This window comes from Rhinatrema bivittatum, chromosome 13, assembly GCF_901001135.1.
Source record: "Rhinatrema bivittatum chromosome 13, aRhiBiv1.1, whole genome shotgun sequence".
NCBI lineage: Eukaryota > Metazoa > Chordata > Amphibia > Gymnophiona > Rhinatrematidae > Rhinatrema > Rhinatrema bivittatum.
Window position 1 is genome coordinate 15,954,637 of NC_042627.1, and position 26,918 is coordinate 15,981,554.

Here is a 26,918-nt window from a genome sequence, read left to right on the forward strand (position 1 = left end):
TGGGCAAGAGAAGGGGATTTGGGGTAGAGGAGGGAGAAAGATGACAAGGCAGAGAGAGGGAGGAACTCTGGGCAGGGGGGAAGAAAGGTGGAAATGCAATGCAAAAGGGGAGGGGACGAGATGCAGGGCAGAGAGGGAGGGGGGGGGGGGGGTCATGTTTGGTGGGAGTACCCTGTAAAGGAGGTAAATTTTGCCATTGTGGTAAAGTTGTTTATATGTGTTAATGAGCGGAATGTGGCTATGGAAAATAGTTTAGCAAACTTGCCAATGGAATACTGTGTTACTTTTAGGTTGATTTAGTGTTGTACATCACCTTGAGTCGTTTGAGGAAGGATGCATTCATAAATGGAAGAAAGAAATGTGTATAGTATGCTAGGGTAATGAATGCATGAGAATATATGAAAAATATGTTTTATGCACACAAAATGAGTTTTATAGTCCCTTACAATCAGAGCCCTGTTGAAAATAATGGGACTTTTTTTCTCCTTAATAAATCAAGGGGCTGTAATTTGTACCGGTCTGGCTCTTTCCCCCAGGCCTTCAGGGGTAGTATAGCTTACCCTGTGCTGGGTATTTCCCTCTGTGGCCTTCCCAAGTTGAGGCAGGGGCTGGAACTGGTCTTGGCTCTGCCAGGTTTGGGGAGCGAAAGCACTAACCAGCAGCTTCAGTCAGAGCAACCGGCTTGGGCTGAGATTGGACTCAGAGCTATAGGCGTGTTCTACTGCTGTCAAGGCACCATTTGGGTATAGGCAACATATCCATGGGCCGAAGGCAACCAAAAACGGCGTGCTGAACTTTCCACCTTTCTGCTCAAATGTCCCATAAGCCAATCTGCCCCGGAAAGTTATAGTGCCTAAGCTGCCCTTTCTGCAAGTCACAAGACGGTGTCTCACGATAAGAACTTAAGAGTAACTCTTAAATGAGCAAGGGCATGAGGGCTCAATTTGACCTAGGGAGGTGATGGACCTTTGAGTTTGCAACTGACCTACTACAGGCGTGAAAATTTAGCCCAGTTCCACATTTGTTCTCCCTCCATCTTTCCTGCTGTACTTCTGATATGCCCCATTGTCGTTGAATGAAAGTGTAATAGGCTACAGCTGAAAACTCTCGGCCGGCAAACGGTCACGCTGTAGCCTTGGGCGGTTTGGCCGCCTTCTCTCCTGCAGGCAGATCCCTAGTCTAGGGTCCTTCGGGCCTCCTGGAGCTGCTTAGCGCCGCCCAGGCGTGCGGAACGGGAGCGCACCCAACCTCGTCCCCCTCCGGACTGCACACAGCTCCCCGGCCCGGCAGCGGAAACCGCAGCCATGGCGGCTCTGGTGCTGAAGAACCGGCGCACGACCATGGAGCGGGTGGAAAAGTTCACCTCGGAGCAATATTTCACGGACTGCAACCTACGCGGCAGGTGAGGAGCTGGGGGTCGAGCGGACTGCGTCCGGTCCGTTGCTTTTAACCTTCCCCTCCGGCCGGGGAAGCAGGAAGCGCTTACGTGGCTGCTCTGCTCAATCTCCCCTCTCCTTCCTCAGCATGCGCTGCTAGGCAGACCTGAACGAGGTCGTCGTTTTGTAACACAAAGCCCGAGCTGCGTTGTAAATCAGAATCTCACAGACTTTGCTAGAGCAGCCATCGGGATCTGAGAGGGGCTTGGGATACGCCGCACGGGTAGCGGGGGATTTCTTATTTGAGGCTGGGCGCAGATTCACCTAAGTTTTTCTCCGTTTATTTTAACCACGCTATGTATTATTTTGGCATCATATGCACTTTGTCATAACTTGAACCTACAGGAACTGGTTGAGAGCTGTGTTAATAGTTCAGTGCACAGCAAGTTTAGCAATCTGTGACACGTGGGAGACACCCCCATGGTGCTTTCTGATAGGATGATGCACGTCAGGAGGTGCCACAATAGTCCCTGTGTCATGTGACGATTGCACACTCGCTACAGTGCTTTACTGTGCCGCCTCCTTGCCAACTTGTGGTTTCAGGATCCGGACTTGCAGTTAAACAAGGGATTCATCCACTGAGCTAGTGAAAGACCTATTACTGTAGCCTGGTTGCTCGTTTTCTCTTTTCATTACACTTTAAGTATTGCATAAAAGTATTTTTTTTCTTCTAAAACTGGTTTTGTTTTGGAATTGGAATGCAAGTCATGCAACAGATCATATAATGACCAATATGATGTTAGCTGTTTTCAGATCATAAAACCACTCTTGTCAGTTACAATGAAACCAAAATAGCTTGAAATATTCGCCTTAGTAATTGTAACACATTTTGTACACAATTCCATATGTACACAGCATTGTAGAATATATAATAGTTTTCCATTTTGGGGAGGTGGGAGTTATTATCATTGTTCATTTGTGGCTTTTACCTTTCATGATTATTGAGAATAACCGTTCCCCCAAGCCTACAATAGGATGTTAATTTGCAGGGTGTATATGTAGATGGAGATGTTTGGGGTGAGAGAGTTAAGAGACAGTAAAGGGTGCAATAGAGCAAAAAGATGAAGTTGAAGCAGTTAGCTGAAAGAAAGAGAGGAAGAAACATTATGAGCTTTGTTCAATAAAGGTTTTTTCTATAAGCATAGGATGGGAACACGTCCTCCTAATTAAATATGGTCCTGTATGTGGTCTTTGTTTTTAGACCTGTAAGCAGATGAAGGTTCTGCTGTCAGCACTCCCTCTCGACTGATGTTTGCTCAGTTCTTGCTTTCCTATATATCCTTGCTTCAAAGGCAGTTACTTAAAAAAAAACAATCTCTGATGAGAGATTCATACTTGCAGGTTTGATTACAAGTGGGCCTGTCAGCTAATATCCCTTCTTGTTTCTAATCATATTTGCACTTAAAACCTTTACAGATCAAAAATTAGTGACTAGTTGCCCACCTGGTCAAGATGGTGAGACGGACAGTGAAATGCTAAGAGAAATTAGGGAAGCTAACCAAATTGGTAGTGCGGTAATACTGGGAGACTTCAATTACCCCAATATTGACTGGGTAAATGTATCATCGGGACACGCTAGAGAGATAACGTTCCTGGATGGAATAAATGATAGCTTTATGGAGCAATTGGTTCAGGAACTGACGAGAGAGGGAGCAATTTTAGATCTAATTCTCAGTAGAGCACAGGATTTGGTGAGAGAGGTAACTGTGTGGGGCCGCTTGGCAATAGTGATCATAATATGATCAAACTTGAATTAATGACTGGAAGAGGAACAGTATGCAAATCCACTGCTCTCGTGCTAAACTTTCAAAAGGGAAACTTTGATAAAATGAGAAAAATTGTTAGAAAAAAACTGAAAGGAGCAGCTACAAAAGTAAAGTGTGCAAGAGGTGTGGTCATTGTTAAAAAAATACCATTCTAGAAGCATAGTCCAGATATATTCCACACATTAAGAAAGGTGGAAAGAAGGCAAAACGATTACCAGCATGGTTAAAAGGGGAGGTGAAAGAAGCTAATTTAGCCAAAAGATCTTCATTCAAAAATTGGAAGAAGGATCCAACAGAAGAAAATAGGATAATGCATAAATGTTAGCAAGTTAAATGTAAGACATTGATAAGACAGGCTAAGAGAGAATTTGAAAAGAAGTTGGCCGTAAAGGCAAAAACTCACAGTAAAAACGTTTTTAAATATATCCGAAGCAGAAAGCCTGTGAGGGAGTCAGTTGGAGCATTAGATGATCGAGGGGTTAAAGGGGCACTTAAAGAAGATAAGGCCATCGTGGAAAGATTAAATGATTTCTTTGCTTCAGTGTTTACTGAACTGGATGTTGGGGAGGTACCTGTACTGGAGAAGGTTTTCATGGGTAATGATTCAGATGGACTGAATCAAATCACGGTGAACCTAGAAAATGTGGTAGACCTGATTGACAAACTGAAAAGTAGTAAATCACTTGGACTGGATGGTATACACCCCAGGGTTCTGAAGGAACTAAAAAATGAAATTTCAGACCTATTAGTAAAAATTTGTAACCTATCATTAAAATCATCCATTGTACCTGAAGACTGGAGGATAGCAAATGTAACCCCAATATTTAAAAAGGGCTCCAGGGGCGATCCGGGAAACTACAGACCAGTTAGCCTGACTTCAGTGCCAGGAAAAATAGTGGAAAGTGTTCTAAACATCAAAATCACAGAACATATAGAAAGACATGGTTTAATGGAACAAAGTCAGCATGGCTTTACCCAAGGCAAGTCTTGCCTCACAAACCTGCTTCACCTTTTTGAAGGAGTTAATAAACATGTGGATAAAGGTGAACCGGTAGATATAGTATACTTGGATTTTCAGAAGGTGTTTGACAAAGTTCCTCATAGGTGGCGATGCTCTTTCGTGGATTGCAAACTGGCTAAAAGACAGAAACAGAGAGTAGGATTAAATGGACAATTTTCTCAGTGGAAGGGAGTGGGCAGTGGAGTGCCTCAGGGGATCTGTATTGGGACCCTTACTTTTCAATATATTTATAAATGATCTGGAAAGAAATATGATGAGTGAGATAATCAAATTTGCAGATGATACAAAATTGTTTAGAGTAGTTAAATCACAAGCAGATTGTGATAAATTGCAGGAAGACCTTGTGAGACTGGAAAATTGGGCATCAAAATGGCAGATGAAATTTAATGTGGATAAGTGCAAGGTGATGCTTATAGGGAAAAATAACCCATGATATATTTACACAATGTTAGGTTCCATATTACGTGCTACAACCCAAGAAAGAGATTTAGGCGTCATAGTGGATAACACATTGAAATCGTCAGTTCAGTGTGCTGCGGCAGTCAAAAAAGCAAACAGAATGTTGGGAATTATTAGAAAGGGCCCTATTAGTCATTCCTGTGCAATACAGTAAGTAAAATGTGCAGCCAAGCCGCACATTTTACTTTCAGAAATTAGCGCCTACCCAAAGGTAGGCGTTAATTTCTGCCGGCGCCAGGGAAGTGCACAGAAAAGCAGTAAAAACTGCTTTTCTGTGCACCTTCCGACTTAATATCATGGCGATATTAAGTCGGAGGTCCCAAAAGTTAAAAAAAAAAATTTGAAAGCGGCTCGCGGGTTGAAAACTGGACGCTCAATTTTGCCAGCGTCCAGTTTCCGAACCCATGGCTCTCAGCGGGTTTGAGAACCGACGCCAGCAAAATTGAGCGTCGGCTGTAAAACCTGCTGACAGCTGCCGCTCCTGTCAAAAAAGAGGCGCTAGGGACGCGCTAGTGTCCCTAGCATTAATGCTTGGGAGAGCAGCAGTGTTCCCTTCCTCTTTGTTCTTATCAATTTCAGGCACAGCTGTGAGGCCTTCACTATCTCAGGCTTTAGTATCAGTTAATTGCTTACTTTTTTACAATAGAACTACTGGAATAACTATAATAAACAGATTCTTGCCTGTTTGTAAACATTTCACAGTGCAAAACAGTAATTATGAGTTCACACAGAGGTTGGCTTGTGGCCTTCAAATTAGTCTGTGTGTGGGTGAGAACTCTGAATCCATGCAGCTTGACCTCTAAATACATCCTCAGCCAGAGTAGTTAGAAATAATTCTATTACATTGTACCTCTGGATTCAGAACACTTACACTGACACCTGCTGGATGAAAAGTTTCCTAATCTATAGTTATATTGGTGTCAGCAATAATCAGAGCAATGGCTATTACTTGTTGGATATATAAATGCATTAAACACTGGTCCCTTAGGACTAGCAAATATAATATATAATATCAAATAGAGAAGGGGAAATAGTGAAGCCGGCGAAGGGAGAGGTACGAACAAATAATGTGTGTAGCTGTATTTTTTTATTTAACTTTATCTTCTCATCCATCACTATAAGATAAAGTGACACTTATAAAGTTAGCATTGTTTTAAAACTGAAAAATCCTGGACAGTATTGTATCACAAACCATTAATATTGTTTAGAAAACTATGTACCGAACCATTATGGCACCTGTGTAAATTAATATATTTCAGCATCCTTATTTTATGTGCTCCATTGTAAACCGTTGTGACGGACCCTTCTTAACGACAGTATAGAAAAGATTTAAATAAATAAAATAAAAGACCAGGGCTACTACCATATTTGCAAGAAAAGCTAAATCCATTTACTCATTGCTCACTCTGTATAATTGGTCAGGTGACCCTCATCAAGACTACCTAAGCCCCATCTAAGCTCAATATCACCTGGAGTTTAGTTGACCCAGAAATCTGGCCGATTTGAAATCCTTAACAAGGTGTGCCTCCAGGCTGCCAGGAGTCTCTGTGGCGGTTCTCAATATCTTCTGTCTTTCTTTGTAATTTCTATACTTGGTTCACATGGTTGGCCTACCTTGACTTCAGGGAACACCCGGCTTGTCAGAGTATATAGGTGAATACCATCGCTCAGATAATACTGCCAGTCTCTCAATACCTCCTTAGCTCTACATAATTTGATTGTAACTGTACATATTGTCAACTGTATATAGTTTCCTCTATTTTGTTTCTTACTTCCTCTATCGGTTCTGCTTTTCCCATCCCCCTATCCCCTCCCTCTCCCACCCCTCCGTATCCTCCTTCCCTACTCTCCTGCCCTGTTTTTATTGCTCTATTGTTTTATTGTAATTTTCCTCCTTTGAGTTCATTGTAAAACCGGCATGATGTGCTTCACGAATGTCGGTAAATAAAAGTTAATAAATAAATAGGCAACCTCTCATTGAATGATGAGTGTAAGGCCCACTTTGCTCAGCATGGCCTGCTTAACAGAAGCTCATGTTTCTCCACATCTGCAGTCATTTGGGTGTCTCTTCACCATGCGATGAATTATAGTCTCAGGTCCTTGCTGGTCAGCATCTCCCATTGGCATTGCACATCCTGCTTATCATTATTTTAAATGTATCTGGAACAGTTAAACTCAGGTGTATCACCTATATTCCCCCCCCCCCCCCCCCCCATCGGTGGAGCAAAGAGTAAAAACAAAACAACTGTACTGTGCGCTTACAAAAATCTATTCTATTTCTTTCAAAAAAAAAAAAAAGATGTCTGATGGACATGCAGACAGCATATGCTGCTGAACCATTAACCCAGAGTAGCAACTAGGGACCAATAAAATTATATTAATTCAGACTTTATCATCTGTGTGAGAATCAAAATAATAGCATCTGCAAGTAAGTATGTAACTAGGTATTAGCTAAGGGGCAGATTGTAAAAAAAAGTACATGCACATGTACTTTTGTTCGCGCAAACAAACAAACAAAAGTACACGTAGCCGCCCGTATCTTTTAAAATCCGGGATCGGCGCACGCAAGGCTGCGCAAACCTCTCTGACTGCTTTGTGACATCACTAAGAGACTCAATCAAGTTTGCTGACAGAATCTTCCTTTTGTGAAATCATCTTATCTGGGTCTACTTGTTTCAAGATGCTGCATTAGCTTTTCATTTTGGTAATTTTTCCATAGTTTTGCCCACTACTAAAGTTAGATTAACAGGTCTGTGGTTGCCGACTTCCTCCTTGTTCTCACTTTTTTGAGGTGGGACCATGTCTGCTTTTCTCCAGTCCCTTGGCATCTCCCCATCTTCCGGGATACGTTGTGAGCAGTGTGATCAGCACACTCAAGCTCTTACACTACCGAGTCCCATGGCCTTGTGCACTCTCATTTGTTTAAATACTTCAAGTGAAAATGGATTTGTAATCCTTTCTCATTTATCAATGCCATTTCCTGCCTTTGCTCTGTGATTTTCTCATTCTGTAAATGTTATGTCTCTGCCTTCTGCTGCTACTCCTTGCAAATTTCGCTTTTTCCCTTTTGTCTTACCTATTTCCTCTTGCTTTTTTGCTCTCCATTATTTATGTAAAAATGTTTTTATTTCTTCCTTTTATCAATTGGTCAGGTGTCTCCTCTCAGGTATCTGCTCTCTCTGCCTCCCTTTGTATTTCCTGATATTTCTGTCAACCTCTGCCTGTGTTTATTTATTTATTTATTTATTTATTATTTTTGTTATACCGAGTTTCATGACTAGCATCACATCAACCCGGTTTACAGATAACAATGTGTGTAAAGCAGAGCGTAACGTAATAAACAATATTCCCAATAGAAACTTTAAACTTTAGATACAGTAAATCAGTTAAAGGATGTGAGAAAGTTACAATAAAACAGGGAAAATTAACTTGGATCTGGAAAAGGGGAGAGATTGAACAAAGCAATATTTACATTTCAGCCAGTTGCATCAAATAATGTAGTTGTATAGCAAAGTGAATAAATATGACTATATGTATTTTATGACTATATGACTATATGTATACATATATGACTATATGTATTTTGTTTTGAATGCTAACCTCTACACTTACCATTTTTGCTATCTCCTTAGAGAACCATACTGGTTTCTTTCTCCTTTTTCCTTTATTAATCAGACTTGCACAATGATGTGTCACCCTTTCAGAACTCCCTTTTATTGCTGATAAACATTCCTCCGTATCCTTAGTCTCGATATGGCCTCCTCCGTTATAATCACTCAGCAGCTTGATATTCAAGACTCTAATCTTAGTATGGTTCAGTTCAGGTTGGAGTTTAATATTGAATCACATCACCGTGATCCCTAGATCCTAAATTTTACCTTTACCTTGAGGTCAGTGACACAGTCTCCATTTGTCATTACCAAGTTCAGGATAAGCTCCTTTCAGGTGGGCTCTTCCATTAGTTTCCTGAGGGGAATGACCTTTGTAGGGCATCAGGGACTTCTCCATTCCTAGTTGATGCTGTAGCAGGTAGGTGTGGTAATGTGAGCGATCGTGGCTTAGGAAACAGCCAGTGGGGATAAAGGAGGCAGCCTCTGGCTGTGTCCTTGTATACAATTTTATTTACATAAACAGCTTCCAAAGGCTGCTTACCTCAGCAGTCCTTCCTTGTAGTTCCAAAAGCATTCAGCATAAGTCATCTTGCGATATTCTGGCTTTCTGCCTGTTCCCCGGGGCCTCTCTAGCCCTTTTGGGCCCTGATTTCTTATAGTATGGTGAGGGGAGCCTCCCTTCATCCAGAATCCCTTGCAAGGCTGATCCTTAAGGAGTACCGGGCCAGATAGCTGTGGCTGGACTCCTAAGGGTTTGAGGGGGTATCTTGTATACTCACTCACAGTAGGCTCTTGTCTACATCTGATGAACTGAAGTTGCTTATAAGCAGGGCTTCTCCTTTGCTCGCCATTCTGGTGATGCCTCGTGTCTTGACTGAATCCACTTCATTCTTCTTAGTTTGAGCTCTGTATAATGTTCCCATGTACACAGAAATTCTCTTAGGTTTCTCATGGGCAACCTAAAGTTTCTTTAAGTAATTCATATTCTTCCTGCTTTCCCTGTGTTTCTAATAGGGACCTCTCCTCACCATTCCCTCCCTATTTTGCATTATCATTTGAAGAGATAATAGTGTGGGATGGTCCTGGCTTCCATTATGCTAGGACTCTATGATTGCAATGATATCTACCTCTGCCTCTGTCATGTTGGCTTTCAGGTCTGTGTTTTTTGTTAAAAAGACTTAGCATTTGCATACCTGTCTCTTGAAGTTGCTCTCCATCTCCCTCTCTTTATTTCCTTTGTGTTTCGTCTTATTTTTTTTCATAACTACTTTAGCGGCTATTTCTCCTTTACGTTTGCTCACTGTCTCTTGTATTTTAATGTCTTTTATCCCTTCAAGGCTTACCTTAACTCTTTTTACATATGGGATGGAAGAAAGCAGTTTGTGCCTTTTTCCTTGCTTTGTTTATATGCGGGTCTAAGTAGCGACTTGAAACAATGGTTAAGCAAAACTGAACAAGCAGATTTGCTAGGTCAAATGACCCACATACAACTTCAGCTTTTTTTTTTATAAAGATGTGTCTGAGTTCTAATGTTCATTTCAACCACAGGCTCTTTGGTGCCACATGCCCAGTAGATGGACTCTCCTACTTTCTCACCCCAGAGCGAATTTCCTATGAAAAAGCTGTCGAGCAAGAGTTCAAACCTGCCAAAGTTGGAGACTCCTACGGACCTACGTGAGTAAAAGCTGCAATAGGAGAGGACTTTGATGGAAAGAGGCCTTTAGCCCCTCAAGTTGGTGTAAAACAGTAGGAAGAATCTCCCCGTGGGCTTGGCTGCTAAAGATTCTGCCCCGTCTGATATTTATTTTAGTGGTACAGGTTAGATCCCCATTATTACTATGGAATGGTAAATAATTCTCACTCATCGGTGGCTCAGATGGCTAGCAATTTTTGTTATTTATTAAATTTTATATAAACTAGGGCTTTTAAGTTGCTTTAAAAAATGATCAAGGAACTAGAATATTTTTGTACATATCTCAACTGAAATAACCTATTGACTTCTAATAAACAAGTATTGTGATGGTGTCTGTTAATATTTTGAGGAACAAAAATCATTTTATATCTGGGTCCATGTTACGTTAGAATATTGGTGCAGCTCAGTTGGTTGAAAGCATGTACTCCAAAAGGCCTCCTATCTCTCGACATATTTGAGGTATCGTATTCACTTGTCCCATGCTTTATTGATTACCGTAATTCTAAAATGGTATGAAGTACCTCTGCACTGTGATTGGCTGCTGAAGCTTTAACCTAAGTTCATTCCCCAGCATAATAGTCTGGAATTAACTGGAATCTTTTCTGCTGCAGGGATCTATCCTCCTTTCCCCTTTTCTATCCCTCTAAACCTGGACACAGTTCTAGATGCCTTTCCCATCCTATCGTGAAGTTGCACTTACTATTGACAGCCATTCGCTAATATAAGACTCTTGTCTTTTATTTTAACACCTTTTCTTTCTGCACACGTCTGGATGTCACAAGGAACACCTCTTCCTTCTAGGAACTGTATTTTGTATTCAGTATTTTTATTGTTTTAAAAAATAATGCAACCAATACAAAAATTCAGAGGAAAATGTAATTACAAATCACCACAGCAGTATCAAGCACATCATACAATATAACATTTTAAATTGCAAATCTCAAAGCTTAAACATCAAAGAAAACACCCATAAAGGAGCAGTGTGATTTGCTGACATTAAAACAAGATTCACATAAACCAAAACAGAAGGGAAATAATACTAAAAAAAACTATATTCAGAAAATAACAGATGTATGAAAGCCAAGTAAACGTTAACAAAGCAAAAGGGTGCAATAGGGGGTATACTTTCAGAATATTAAGTGTAAAACCTGTTTGGCTTTACTAGAAACAATTTGCAGTAGAAATATTCTAGTAAAGAGGGTTCCTTGCAGCTGGGACGGTAGAGGCAAATATTCATTAGGCCGTTTAGTGGACAAGTTAGCCGGCTCACTTGTCCCATATATTCCTTAGGATAAACGTCCTGCAGAATATACTTTATTAGTTATCTGGGGGAGGAGGGGTGTCAATAAACTCAGAAGTTTTATAAAACGGGGGCTCCATGAGTCCTGGGAGAAGACATCTTGGAGGAAGCCAGGAAGGGGCAGCAAAGGGGCTTTGCTCTGCAGGAGAGGGGAATCCTTTGTCCTTTCCTACGAGTGGCATGGGGTTGGCCTAGCGCAGGGGTGGGCAACCTTTTTTTTTTTAAAGCAGGACCACAATACTGGCGCTTACTGCTTATCTGAGCCGGGGGCCGGGTCCCCCTTATAACTCTATGAGCCCGGGGGGACGAGCAGGCAGTTACAGTGGCAAGTACACTGCACAGTGAGGAACAAAGTAGCAGCCATACCAATAAGAAGAATAATTTGCAGGCAGAAAGAAGGAGGGGGGAGGGGTTGCACCTACGTGCTCTCTTTTTATCATCCACACATATACACATGCTTTCTCTCACCCATACACACACAATGTCCTCTCTCATCTCCCATATGCACACATACAGTTCCCTCTCTCAACCACCTACGTACACACACAATGCCCTCTCACCCACCCATATATACACACATACAAACACGCACATGCTCTCATCCACCCAGCCCCACCCACAATGAGCTCTCACCGACCCACACACAATGAGCTCTCTCACCCATCCATACACAATGCCCTCTCTCTCACCTACCATACATACATATTGCTCTATCTCATCCACCCATAGACACACACACAATGTTTTCCCACCCATTCATACACCTTGCTCTCACTCACCCACCTGTACACACACACACACACACACACACACAATGCTCTCGCTCACCCACCTATACACAAACACACTCAGTGCTCTCCCTTATCCACCCTACACACATACACACACAATGTTCTCTCACTCACCCATATAAGTGTAAATAAAGTAAAAAAAATATTATTTACCTGTTCTGATGCTGTGAGAGACTCATCGCTGTGAGGTCCCTGGCTTGTGGTGGACTCTGGAGCAGCGGTGATGCCTGTGGTGTGCCAGTTTGGGCTTGGAGAGTCCATGGGGATATGACCTCAAGCCGGCACCGGACACCTTAAAAACCCTCACCCATACACAAGTTTAAAAAATATTAAAATAGAGAAGGCCAGGGAACGGTAGCAGCGTGATGCTGCTGCTGCGAGCTGCAATTGCGCTGGTGATGGCAGGTCCTCCAGCTACCCTCCCATCCCCAGCGCGATTGCGGCTCGCAGCAGCAGCATCACGCTGCCACCGTTCCCTGGCCTTCTCTATTTTAATATTTTTTAAACTTGTGTATGGGTGAAGGTTTTTAAGGTGTCCGGTGCCGGCTTGAGGTCATATCCCCATGGACTCTCCAAGCCCAAACTGGCACACCACAGGCATCACCGCTGCTCCAGAGTCCACCTGGCCTTCTCTATTTTAATATTTTTTAAACTTGTATATGGGTGAGGGTTTTTAAGGGGTCAGGAAATATGGCCATGATTTTTTCCCCCCAAAATTTAGGCCTTGGGAGAGATGGCAGCATGGAGCTGCTGTGCGCGGCTGATAACTGCGTGGATATGGTGCCGCAGGAGCCTCGGAAGTTCTCGGTGGCAACCGTTACGCAGGCCAGGAGGATTAGAGTTCTGTCAGCGGGCCGCGAGGAGGGAGAGAGGCAGTGAGCGAGGGGAGCCCGAGTGCGTGACTGATGAAGCTGCCATTACTGCTTTGGAATTCCTCTGAGATCAGCTGGGCCGTGGCAGTAAAAAAAAAAAAAAAAATTAATAATAATAATAAAAATCAGGGTTCCCTGTATGTACCCAGATCAGTCCAGACCATGGGTTGAGCCTCCTGTCCAGCAGATGGAGACAGACCAAAACTGTAAGGGTATCCTGTATCAGGACAGAGCCTACCCTGCAGCCCTTCAGTATTTGTCTGTCTCCAGCAGATGCGACTGCTCACCCTGCGGTTCCCTGTTCTTTATGCCTATCCCCCTTTTGGGGGGCTGCTTTCCTTTCTTCTTGTGTCGGGTCAAGCAAGTACTGTTTATAATTTAAAAAAAAAAAAAGAGATTTGTGTAAACTTTCTCTGGATTCTGTTGATTCCTGTAAGGGGACAGTTTTCTGTCTCCTCGCTCTTGGGGGGACCTAGGGGGGGCTTTGCCCCTTGTGTTTCATAGCCTAGGCTCCCCATCCCTGGTGTTCTCGGCTGTGGGGTGAAATTGGTGGTGCCAGTCACTCCTCCTTTACAGCCTTCTCTCTCTCTCTCTTGCTGCCTGCAGGGACGGTTCTTCCCCTGCCTGCCCAATTACAAAAAAAAAAAAAGAATATAATATATATATATATATATATATATATATATATATATAAATAACACCCCGATCAGGTGTTTTTTCTTAGCTTGGCAGCCTTTTTCAGAGAGAAGGGAGCGTGCAGGGTTCGTTCCTCTGCCTCCGCTCCTTCAGCTCCGGCTGCTCAGCTGATTTCTCTGCTCCTCCCTGATTCAGGGCCATGCCGCGATCCCCTCTGTGTTTAGCCTGCGGGGAGTCATCGATTCTACTCTCCCGCGAGGAGCTTTGCTCTAGCTGTCTGCCAGGAAGGGAAGGTCCCTCCGTGGCAGCAATCACCTCAGGACCCCGGACCAGTCCTCTGAAGCGCATGGCCGCGCCGTTCCCGGGTCGGCAAACCGCGGGAACGGCGGACATTTTGGGTTTTTCAGATGCTGCTATTTCGAGGCAGCAGGACTCTCAGGACCCAGATTTTTTGGATTCCCCCCCCCCCCCCCCCCCCGGAGGTTCCAGGCCTCAGTTATCTTCGGAATTTGTGCTGCTCATGCACAAATCTTATTTGGCCAGCCTGCAAGAAGAGGCGGACCCCCTCCTGCTCCTCCTCTCCCTAAAATTCCTCGGAATGCTGTGCCGTCCGCTCCAGCGGGTCCTGATGCGCAGGGGTCTGTCTGAGTGCGGGTGATCCTGGGAGTCTTCCCCCCCCCCCCCCCCGCTCCTTTCAGTGCCCCAGACCAAGATCCAGATAAGGATTTTGCTGACACTCCCCCCCTCCCCCCCCCCTTGGAGGGGGATGACCCTAGGGTTTTTCGGCTGTTCAGAAGGGAGAAACTGGAGCCACTTATCCCTTTTATTTTTCAGGAGCTGGGGATAGAGTGCCCCGCAGTGGATGAGTTTTCGGCCGCAATGCCGGCTTGCTCGGACCCGGTCCTGGCTGGACTCGGGTCTCTTCCATGCACCTTCCCCTTCCATTCGATGCATCGGCTAATGCTCCTTAGGGAGTGGGAGGCTCCTGAATCAGGGCTCCGCGACGGTAGAGCTATGGAGAAGCTTTATCCTCTTCCGGAGGAGTGCTTAGACATGCTGAAAATGCCCAAGGTGGATTCCTCTGTGACTGCAGTTACTAAGCACACCACCATCCCGGTGGTGGGTGCTACGGCCCTAAGGGATGTCCAAGACCGTAAGCTAGAATTCCATCTCAAACACATCTTTGAAGTCTTGGCGTCGATCTGCAGCAGTCTCATGCAGGCTCATGCAGCGGGCTAGCCTTAGGTGGGTCTAACAACTGCTCAGCACCCAGGACCTCCCGTCTGCAGAGGCAGAGCAGGCTGAAAGATTGGAAGGCGCTATAGTGTATGGGGCGGATGCCCTCTATGACATGTTCCGGGTCCAGGCAAAAGCGATGGCTTCCACTGTCTCAGCCAGACGACTCCTTTGGCTCCGTAATTGGGTGGCCGACTTGTCTTCCAAGGCACAACTGGGCACACTCCCCTTTAAAGGCAAGTTACTTTTTGGCGAAGACCTGAAACAGCTCATTAAATCCTTGGGTGAGAACAAGGTCCACAAACTACCAGAGGATCGCCCGAAGCAAGCGAGAACCTTCTTCCCTACCTGCACCCGATTCAGGGGTCAGCGGCGATATAATCCCAGGGGGCGGGGCGCTTTCTCTAGAGGAAATTCCTCCAGTTCTAAGTCCTGGTCTCGGTCTTTTCGAGGGTGCCGCGCCTTTTGGGATGGTAATCCAAAGCACCCCGCATCCAAGCCCACCTCTCAGTGAGATTCCGCAGGCCCATTTCTCCGTTCCAGACTTAGGTGGTCGGTTTTCCCTGTTCTTGGAGGAATGGGTCAAAATCGCGTCAGACCAGTGGGTTCTCGAGATAATAGAGGGGCTACGCTTTAGAATTTGCCCGGGATCTGCCGGATCTGTACATGATCTCCCTGTGCGGCCATTGGAAGCAGGCTGCGGTATGTCAGACTCTCGCCAGGCTCCAGGGGCTGGGGCTATCATCCCTGTTCCAGTGGAGGAATGAGGCGCCGGCCAGTATTCTATCTACTTCGTGGTTCCCAAGAAGGACGACTCTTTCTGCCCCATCTTGGACCTCAAGAGGGTCAACCGGGTCCTCAAGATCCCCCACTTCTGGATGGAAACCCTGAGGGCAGTGATAGCGGCTGTTCATCCCGGAGAATTTCTGGCTTCTTTCGACTTGACAGAGGCCTAGCTGCACATTCCGATTCGTGCCAATCATCAGCGGTATCTTTGGTTCCACATCTTGGGGCAACATTTCCAGTTCCGGGCTCTCCCCTTCGGTCTGGCCACGACACCACGTATGTTTACCAAGGTGATGGTGGTGGTGGCGGCTGCCCTCCGGCGGGACAGACTCCTCGTCCACCCTTATCTAGACGATTGGCTGGTGCTTACCAAGTCGGAGACCGCATGCAAGCTGGCAGTGGACAGAGTCCTTGCTTTCCTCTCCTCCCTGGGGTGGATAGTCAATTTTTCCAAGAGCAATCTCCGCCCTTCCCAGGTCCTGGAATTCCTAGGGGCTCGATTTGATACTCGGGTCGGTAAGGTATTCCTGCCGGACTCTCGAGCGTTCAAGCTGATGGATCAGATCTGAAACTTTCTGTCCATGCCCCTCCCATCCGGACATGTCCCGTTTCTTACGGGGAGTTAAACATCTTTGTCTCCCGTTGCGGCTTCTGGTGTCTTTGTAGGATTTTAACTTGGTCCTTAAGTTCTTGGCAGGGCTGACTTTTTGACTGCTGCATACTCTTTCCTTGCGGCTGTTTACTTTGAAGACAGTTTTTCTGGTAGCAATCTGTTCAGCTCATCAGGTCTCTGAGCTGTAGGCTCTTTCCTGCCATGAACCTTCATTCCGTATGAGTCCGGATGCGGTTCAGGTTTGGACTGTGCCTTCCTTTTTGCCCAAAGAGGTTTTGGACTTTCATTTGAATCAGCCAATTTCTCTGCCTGCCTTGGATAGGGACAGAGATGAAGTTGAATACTGTCTTTTGCGTTCATTGGATATTCAGTATCATTTACTGTGCTACTTGGAGATCACTAAGACTGTTCGGAAGTCTGCTTGCCTGTTTGTGCTCCAATGTGGAAGTAAGCAGGGAGCACCAGCAACATGAGCAAAGATTGCCCACTGGGCTAAGGAAGTCATTGTGGCAGCCTAAGTGGATGCTGAGGTTGCCTTTCCAAAGCAGATTTGACCGCATTCCACGAGGGCTCAGGTGGTATCTTGGGCGGAGCTTTGATTGTTGTCATCTGCTGAAATTAGCCGGGCAGTGACATGGACATCTTTGCATACCTTTTCAAAGCTTGGATGTTAGGGCTAGGGAAGACATTGCTTTTGCGAGGGCGGTTTTGATTGGGCCACTGGCATCCTCCCACCCTTTTTGGTATTAGCTTTTGTACATCCCACTCATTGGGATTGACTTACCCGAATGCTAAGGAAGGAGAAATTACTACTTACCTGATAATTTCCTTTTCTTTAGTGAAGGATAGGTCAATTCCAGACCCAGCCTCGGCTGCCGGATTTGGATTTTGTGGTTAGCCTTCTTAGGATGAGCGATGCAGATTATGGTTTCTGTTTTTCATTGATAACTGGTAAGTGGCTTCTCTAGCTCTTAGATTGCTAGATATGTTCCTTCTTTTGGCTGAGTTCAGTGATCTGGTTGGTTTAGAAACACGAATGATTGCCTATTGCTAACAACGTTCACGTTTAATCAAGTTTGTCCACAGTTTGGCTTTTCCAGAGAAATCTGGTGGGCTGAAGTCGGGGTGGAACTATATAGCCGTGAAGTCAGCTTTTGCTCCATCTCCATCTGCTGGCAGAGATGCATAACCCACTCATTGGGACTGACCTGCCTTTCACTAAAGGAAAGGAAATTATCAGGTAAATAGTAATGTTTCCTTCTTCAGCACCTCATTCCAGCTATTCATTGGGTTGGAATAGCCTGTTCTCCAATCCTCTGCTTCAGGCTTTTTCCCTTGGGGGGAGAACCCCTGCAGAAGCCACTCCTTAGTGATGAGGTCCCACGGCTCCAGCCCACGGACTTGGCTATTCCAGGACCCTACATCCTGGAGGTCCCTCTGTTCCCAAGCTTCAACCTAGAAAGGGCCACTCCTGCCAATTTTAACCCAGAGTTATTACCTTCCCTGGACACTTCCCCACCAATCATGTCTTCCCGTTACTCTTAAGGGGGACATCCACACCAAACCCCTTTAACCTGAGGCATTAAAATATCCCGGAAACCACATTCTGTTAATCCAATATCAATCATACCAAATGCCATCATTTGCAGGTTCAAACATTCAAACATGTTGTATAAGGCTTTGAACAATGAAAATTCTGGGATCTCCCCTACCCAAAATATTTTGTGCTATTAAATGAAAATGGAGCACAATTGAGGCCTGTATCTGTGGTTTTATTATTTATTTATTTATTTTTAGATTTTTATATACCGGTGTTCCTATATGAAATAAAGATCACATCGGTTTACATTTATTAGTGATTTTGGAATTCCTGTTTTCCTGATCTTTGAAATATTTGTAACCTGACTGTGTCTGGTTTTTGTACCTGTTGAACTCTGTCTTTTTCAGTGAAATCAGTTTTCTGTTTGAAATACAACCCTTGGAATGTGGTTTGTTTAATTTTGTGGGTTGTCCTCTTTAGAACTCATCCCAGATCCCCAGTCCCTAAACCTGCAGTGAGTGGATCTGTGCTCAGCAGGGCTCAGAAGTGTGGCCCCTTGAAGGGCAGAGAAAAAAAAGGGGGAATAGGAGAAAGAAATTAGGGAGAGAAAAGTGAAAAAAAGGAAACAGAAAAAAGTGAATAGCAAAATTCCAAGAATTAAAAATTGGTTCCACCTCTGTCTCAATGCAGAAGTTAACTCCTCCATTTTTACCATCTCCCAAACTTTTAGTAATCATTCAGCCCATGTGGGAGGGGAGGATCTAAGCATAAAATATATAAAAGGTTTGTTTAAAATCATTTTGTAAATACAGTAAGATATGTCATGATGTAGAGTGTAGCGGTAGATTAACATTTTTATGTACAAAAAGTTGTCAGCGTACAACACAACTGTGTATGCGGTTTGTCAGTAAATATTTTGGCTTTCAGGTGGTGGACATGCTGGTTTTGCGTGAAACTCAGCATTCCCAAGAACTGGGTTGGAAAAGAAATCCATTTTGTCTGGGAGAGCGATGGTGAGGGCATGGTTTGGAGAGATGGCCAGCCAGTCCAGGTAGGATAAAATTGTATTTAGAGTATGCTCTGTATCTGTATTGGTAAAGGGCTGTTGTATATATCCTGTATGTAATGAATTAACTTTTGCATGCACACTCTCATGGAGGATTACTTGTTACACACCCTCCAGATACACGTTGAGAGCATCTGATAACATTTATTTATTTTAATCATTTGTCCAAAGACAAATTGAAATCTAGTTCTGGAAAATAGTTTGAAGTATGTTTAGTTTTATAACCGTGAATCTATTTAATATTAACTAACATGCTTTTCCTCCCATTGGAATACGTCAGATTAAAATGACCATTTGCATTCACCTTCCTATGTCCACTACCTGTTCCATTCTTCTGTAACCAAGTATTGTGGTAGGAATCTGAAATGTCATCTGGCTACTAGTTTTTGTCTGTAGATGGCCACATGGCCAACAGGCTTCAGAGGGATTTTTACTCTTGAGTAGATTTAATTTTAGCATGGTAGATGTTAGTCTATCCAGTCTGCCCAGTTGCCTCTGCCTACACTGTTCTCTAGCTAAAGATATCTCCCAGTTGTCAGCTGTAGAAGCTTTGTACGCATTTTTTGTGTTCTCAGATATTTCTGTCCTTTCTTTTAAAGTTATTCTTGACGTTTGTTACTTTCTTCTAGGTTTCCCTCCCGATGCAGTTTTCTTGAAACACGGCCTGTGTCGGGGGACAGTGAAGCTGTTATTATAAGTTACTTGTGATGCTGACACACTTACCCGTACACAATTAAAAGATTGTTGTTTCTGAACTTGAAAGGACATTCGTGAACTGTTTGTCCTTCCTCTTGGTATTATTTATTGATAGCTGTAGAAGCTTGGCCACCCACCCTGCTCTAGGTTCTGATTATCACTCTTCTCTGGCCTTATTACTGCTTACTGTGCTAAGGATATATCCCATCTCTCAGCCGTACAAGTTTGACAATCTGCATGAGATCAAGCCCTTATCCTTTATGAGGTAATTTTCAGTAACCTGCATTGTTGCAAAGTATGTGCATACCTTGTAGTGGATTTTCAAAGAGAAACTCCCCAATACTTTCCTTTTGAAAACTGTCTCCAAAAGATACGCATGCTGCAGTGCCCATATACTTTGCACCTTCTTAGCACACATACGTTTTAAAATTCAAATGTGCGCACACTGTTTACTCCCCTGATCTTAGTAGCGCCCCGGTAACACCCGTTTTTAATACGGCTAAAGGCATGGGTGCCGCAGAAGCCAGTGAGTGCTTTTAGCTCTATGGGGTGCGCAGTTTTCTAATGGGAGAATCCAGCCGTGTTACTCCCTTCTTACCTGGCTTAGATAGCTTTGAAAATTGTTCTTTATTCCCTTATTTGGGAAGTATAGCCACCATCCCCCAACTGTATCTGAGAATGTACCAAAGCCCTGCTGCCGTTGCCTGCTGGTGGATTTTTGCCTCCTCTCTTTGGGAGCTTCATGCAGCTGCACTGCTGCACTGCGGACGTTGCCTTGGTATTCTCTTTTTGGCCCCTGTATTTATTCGATTTGGTTTATGTTCCGCTTTTCAGCATTTTATAAAGTAGATTGCATTCAGGCACTGTGGCTATTTCTCTAGCCCCAGAGGACTTACAAATCTGCACCTGAAGCAACAGAGGGTGAAGTGACTTGCCCAAGGTCGCGAGGAGCGGCAGTGGGATCTGAACCCTGGCTTCCCTGCTTCGTACTTAGCCTGCTGCTACTCCCCCACTCCGCTGCACCATTCTAGGTGAAAGTTTCCACATCTAGACAATAACCAGGCCTCCTGTTACACTGCCCCTCTCCCTCTCTCGGTTTGGGTTCCGGGCCTCCTGTTACACGGCCCCTCTCCCTCTCTCGGTTTGGGTTCCGGGCCTCCTGTTACACGGCCCCTCTCCCTCTCTTGGTTTGGGTTCCAGGCCTCCTGTTACACGGCCCCTCTCCCTCTCTTGGTTTGGGTTCCAGGCCTCCTGTTACACTGCCCCTCTCCCTCTCTTGGTTTGGGTTCCAGGCCTCCTGTTACACGGCCCCTCTCCCTCTCTTGGTTTGGGTTCCAGGCCTCCTGTTACACGGCCCCTCTCCCTCTCTTGGTTTGGGTTCCAGGCCTCCTGTTACACGGCCCCCTCTCCCTCTCTTGGTTTGGGTTCTAGGCCTCCTGTTACACGGCCCCTCTCCCTCTCTTGGTTTGGGTTCCAGGCCTCCTGTTACACGGCCCCTCTCCCTCTCTTGGTTTGGGTTCCAGGCCTCCTGTTACACGGCCCCTCTCCCTCTCTTGGTTTGGGTTCCAGGCCTCCTGTTACACGGCCCCTCTCCCTCTCTTGGTTTGGGTTCCAGGCCTCCTGTTACACGGCCCCTCTCCCTCTCTTGGTTTGGGTTCCTGGTGCCTCTGCGGATAGGTTGTGCCAGGCATCTCTTACTCTCTTGGTAAAGAAGTATTTCCTTGGAGTCTCCCGCCCTCCAACTTATTCTCAGGAGCCCTTCGCCTTGAATTTCTTTTTCATGGAAAATCTCATCTTGCACTTATTGAAGCCTGTTAAACACGTTGAATATTCTCCCATATCCCTCCTTGTGCCTCCCAAGTGGGGAAGCCTTCAGATGGTGAATCCTTTGCTTTCAAATGGTCTTTCTGCATGTAAACTAACGTACGCCACAACACGTGGTGCAGAACCTCAAGAATATGCACAAAATATATATCAGATCTCATATTTTATAATGACCTTCTCCCATGGGGGTCGGGGTCCTGGGGAGATAAACATTTATAAGCTAAAGCCTCCTCTCCTTGGTACTGAACAGGACATCAGTGGGGGCAGGAAAGGCCTCCCTTAAACCTCAATGTCTTGGTTTTCAACTTAAATCCATATATCACTTGTAAGTTATAAGGCAAAATAAGTAACTATCGGCATGAAAGCATCAAGATGTGCTACAGAGTAAATACTTACCCCCTGGTGAGCTTTCAGCTTAGCTGTATGAGGTGCTGCTTATGTAGAAAGCATCCCCACTGCCGTCCGGAAGTGCCTGAGGTTTTCCACTGCCCGATAGCTGATTGGTCACACAGGGGCCACATCAAGGGGATTGTGACCTCATTAGTGATCTCAGTGGTCATTCATGAGGGTAACATCAGATAAGGTCCCTGGTTTCCTTAGTAGGTAGCCGATCTGTAATATTGCGTAGTGAGGAAGACGTTGGTGAAGGACAGACAGGTTGTTAGCACCTTGCTGGGCTCTAAGAACCTAGGAAAAGGCGTAATACATTATTTCTACCCTTACCCTACCACCCTACCTTACAGTCTTTCAAGTAATTGCTAATTAACTCCTATGTGCCCTTATCTCATTAACCTATGGTCTTTCTCTGGTTTACAATAACCTCTCTCTCCTCACCCTCTTTTGTGTCACTTTAAAGAAACCATTCCAGTCACCTGAAACTAAACTCCAGGCCTTTTACATAGCAGCCTAGGAGATCTTCTTTCTCTGGCAAAATTGAATCTTTTAGTAACTCGTGTAAAACATTGCTAAACCTGTAGCCCCCCAGGTTTTCTTTTCAGCCTCTTATCCAGCCAACATATACTATAATGGACAACATGTTTATTTATAAAACAGATAAATATCCTTCTAAGATAAAAGCAAGGGAAGTGCGGGCCGCAGCGCTGGTGTTGGTTTGGACCTGTTGCTGCAGTTGCCACTACTGTGGTGACCTCTGCTTGTATAAGATTGGCCTTGAGGAAGAGTCTTGGAGGAGACTTCTTTCCAGCCCTTGGACAGTGATCATAAAGTGTGGGGGTGGATATAGAAGTGAATCAGTTATTTGTTTATCTTGTGAGCTTCTGGGTGGAAGGCCTGGTCCGTAGCCTTGCATGTTGATCTGGGGCTGACATATAATGCTGCGGGATAAGCTTGTAAATAACATTGCATTTTCTCCACTGTTGAACTTTGCTTTCAACCAGCAGAAGGTGACTGAACTCAGAACCTCTGGAGAATAAAGATAATCTGTGATTCATTCCAACTGCAGTGAAGACTCAGCACAAAAAGATTCATTAGAGAAAGCTCCAGCAGAGCAACAGGCTTGCCCTCAGCTCTCCCCTCTCCTTATCTCTCCGTATTCCTGGACAATGACTGTAATCCTTCCAAGCCAAGGAAGTTAAAATGGATCTGATTTATGCAATTTGAGTTATTTCAGCTTTTACCTTGGGGCTCTCTTGTGAAACAGCTCACACTGCTGGAGTGTGGGATTACAGATACGCTCCTTTATGAAAGTGTCGAGGCAGATCTCGAACTAACAACGATAGCAAGAGCAGCTTTGTCTTTCTGTCTACAATATGAGAAAGAAAAGAGAGGTTTTTCTGAGGAGTGTATTTCATGTAAATGGGGCAAGGAGCCCCCTGCCTAACCAACTTAGCCTAAGCTTTGACTTACATTATATGTTTTCATCATCTTTCAGTTCATAGATTATGAGGCTCTCTAATCTAACATATATAAAGCAGTTACCCTTTTCTGTTCATGAGTTATATTATGATAGTTGTTTGCCAAATCTTGAATTGCAGAGAAAACTGGAATCTTTGTAGGTTGTGATTCCTTTCAAAATGCCAACAAAAAATATAGGAGGTGATTTTCAAAAGGATTTATCGAGTAAAATCGTATATTGTAGCAATTTTCAAAAGCTCATTCACGCACGTAAAATCTTTTGAAAATTACCTCCATAGTGTAGTACAAGAGCTGTCAAGGCCTCGTGGGCTGCTGAGGCTCCTGCAGTTCAACCTTTTAATCGCAGGAGCCAACCCAATGACTCGGGGGCATGCAGAGGCACTTGGATCTGATTTCTGGCTTAGGTCTTCTGCACCCAAGGCCGACCAGGACTGGGGATGCTGCCGAGGCAGTGATCATAGAGCCTGAGGAGAGGGCAGTGGCAGTGGTGACAACCAGTGGCCAGATTAAGGGCCAATGATTGCAGGGTTCTGAAAGAAGCCACGGTACGTGGCCCGCTGCCGAGGACAGTCTCTGCAATAACTGGACTGGGTGAGTTGAGAGGGGGGGATATAAACCCGGGGGAAAAACGTTCGGATAGTTGCAAATGAAGGTCATTGCACCAGCGCCCAGCCCGAATACAAAGGAGAAGATGAAAACTGCCAGGCCCGAAAAGAAACGGAGTCACAATCTACAAAGACTGGTTTTGTCCTGGAGTGAGGCAGCTCTTAGTTAGAACTCTGAATTTCAAAGAGAAAAATGTGGATACATCATTCTCTTTTATCTCATGCTTTATCCTGAGGGCAGGGCTTAACCAAAGAGGGTGAGAAGACCAGTTGCATCCTGACAGACAGCCTGCAGGAACAGGAGCCTCACAGGTAAGAAGCTGGACTTACCTGAGCAAAGTCCGTGCAGCATGTGGATGGAATTATTTGTGTGTCAATACCTGAGTCCTGGGGGACAATTTTCAAACTTCCCATATTGATGCCAAGTCCACAAGTACTTTTTCACCAATTTTCAAAAGGAAAGTACTTGCAGGCTTTCCCTTTGAAAATTACCATAGATACAAAGACACTTGCATCAGCTTTTGTGCAGGTGGAATTTTTGCCTGAAAAGTATGGACATAGAATTGAAAATGCAAGCTATTCTAGTCCATTTCATCCTGTTATACCAGTCCAGACCTCACAAGTGGGTTATGCCCCCCTACAAGCAGAATGGAGGCAGAGCATACTGATTTTATTCTCCATGATATCACCACTACTACTTAGAGGTGATGCACAGAGGAAATCTAGTATTCTGATGACAAAGCCCTGAAACAGACTACATCCTTTAATAGGAGAATAACAGACCCATAACAGATATGAGGAGAAAATCATCGGACATCCTGTCACCTGTCTAAAAACTATGAAAGAGTAGAACATAACAATAAACATCAGGACAGCAGAGAGATAATAGTCTGAAAAAAGACCTGAGCCTATAGGACAGAAAATCTGTGACTCAAAATGGCCCAACTTCCTGGGAGGGTCCTGGACTGGCGTAGCAGGATTCATGGAAAGACATTAATAGGTAAAACTTTCTCCTCCTATTTCATCCTGCTACACCAGTCCAGTCCACATAGCTGGGAAATACCAAAGCCTAACTAATTAGGGAGTGAGGACATAAGGGCCACTTTGAGAACACCAGCTCCGTAAGCTGCAAATTCCGTAGCAAAAACATCCAACCTGTAATGCTTCACAAAGGAATTTGTATTTATGGATCCTTGGAAACAGGCGTGGTGCCGAGTGACTGGAGAAGAGCGATGGTGGTTCCACTTCACAAGAGTGGGAGCAGAAACTACAGGCTGGTTAGCTTCACCTTGGTGGTGGGAAAATTAATGAAGGCTGTGCTGAAGGAAAGGAGAGTGAACGATCTACAATCCAGTGGGCTGCTCGATCCAAGACAGCATGGATTCACCAGGGGAAGTTCCTGCCAGACTAATCTGATTGATTTTTTTGATTGGGTGACTAGAGAATTGGATCAGGGAAGAGTGCTCAATGTGATTTACTTGGATTTTAGTAAAGCTTTTGATACAGTCCCACATAGAAGACTCGTGAATGAAATGAGAAGCTTGGGAATGAGCGTCAAGATGGTGGTGTGGATTACAAACTGGTTGATGGATAGAAGATAGCGTGTGATGGTAAATGGAATCTGCTCTGAAGAGAGAACAGTGTTAAGCAGAGTGCCACAGGGACCGCTTCTGTTCAATATCTTTGTGAGTGACATTGCAGAAGGGATAGTACGTAAAGTTTGTCTATTTGTGAATGATACTAAGATCTGCAACAGAGTGGACACGCCGGAAGTTAAATGAACACCAACATCACCTTTGGCAGGAAGGAAGGTACTGGGTGAAAATGGACAGTCAGGTTCAATGATCAGGTAGGGGTCTCTGCAAAACAAAGCCTGAATTTTTTTAAATTCGGCAAGCTGAACAGATTGCTACTGTAAAAAAACACCTTTATGGAGAGATCCTTAAGAAAAGCAAAACCAACACCTTGAGAACTAGATTAAGGTTCCACTGAGGAACCAAAGGTGTAAAAGGAGGTCATAATATTTTAATTCCCCAAAGAAACCTGAACACATCCAGATAAACTGCTACTGAAATGCTATAAATCCAGCCTCTGTGATAGAAAATGGCTGCAACCTGAACCTTCAGGATATTCAGAGCCAACCTCTTTTCTAAACCTCTCTAAAGAAAGACCAAAATGCAAGGGGTATTCGCAGCCCAGGGAAACCAAGCAGTCCCTACAGAATGACTCTTAATATGTGCCAAACCCAAATGTAAGCCAGAGAAGTTATCTTATGGGCTTTCAAATAGAATGGAAATGACCAAAGAGAGGAGCCCATCTTCTTCAAGCATGTCCTCTTAAGAGCCAAGCTGTAAGATAAAAACTAGAGGTGGATCTTCCATGACGATGGTACCCTGTACAAACAGTCCTCGGGCAGCTGGCAGAAGTAGAGGGCAGTCAGTCTAAAGTCTTACCTGATATGCATGCCATGGGCTCACAATTGCTCTCCAGTTCCACTCTGCCATGGAGGAAAGACATAAAGTTCCCCAAGGGCCAAGGCTGGACTAAGAAAAGTATGCAAGTTAAATCTTCTTGAGTAAATGATTAAAATTAGGAGCAAGACAACATGCACAGAGCAGATTTGCACCACATATCCGGATAAATTCTGACTTATCTGGCTAAGTTACTGGGTGATTCATCAAGCTGCATTAGGGCTCTAACATACGTTATATGCGCGATATCCTCCCATATTACAATGATCTAATTTGCATGCATGAACAATGCAAATACATACAAAGAAGGTCATGAATAGTCAATTTGATGTTAATATTTTATTGTGCCCAACCGAGAAGGTGATCAGCCATGATAAAATAACACCTCACTGAAATGCGTTAGATGTGCGGTGGGAGGTCCAGGACCCTAACACAGGGCCCGAACCTCCTGCTGCACATTTAAAATGGCAGAAAAAAAATTGACGGCAAACGGAGCGATTGAGCAGGATTCAGTGCTGACCCCCGTCTCAACCCAGGGTGACTGGTCAAGGCAGCCCCGGCTCCTCCAAAAAGTAAAAAAAAGAAAACTTTAGGCGTGCGATGACGGCCCCCTGCCCCAGT

The 26,918-nt window shown here is 44.5% G+C and overlaps 1 protein-coding gene across 1 annotated transcript in view; it reads left to right on the forward strand.

Moving 5' to 3' along the window:
• Window positions 1-1,167: 1,167 nt before the first annotated feature.
• Window positions 1,168-26,918, forward strand: part of MAN2C1 (mannosidase alpha class 2C member 1) — a gene marked incomplete at its 3' end in the record, with an annotated part of 65,636 nt that continues 39,885 nt past the window's right edge. The window contains 4 exon segments of the mRNA XM_029575300.1: window positions 1,168-1,402; window positions 9,842-9,967; window positions 18,688-18,811; window positions 24,068-24,138. Of these exon segments, the coding sequence (XP_029431160.1) occupies window positions 1,305-1,402; window positions 9,842-9,967; window positions 18,688-18,811; window positions 24,068-24,138 (419 nt within the window).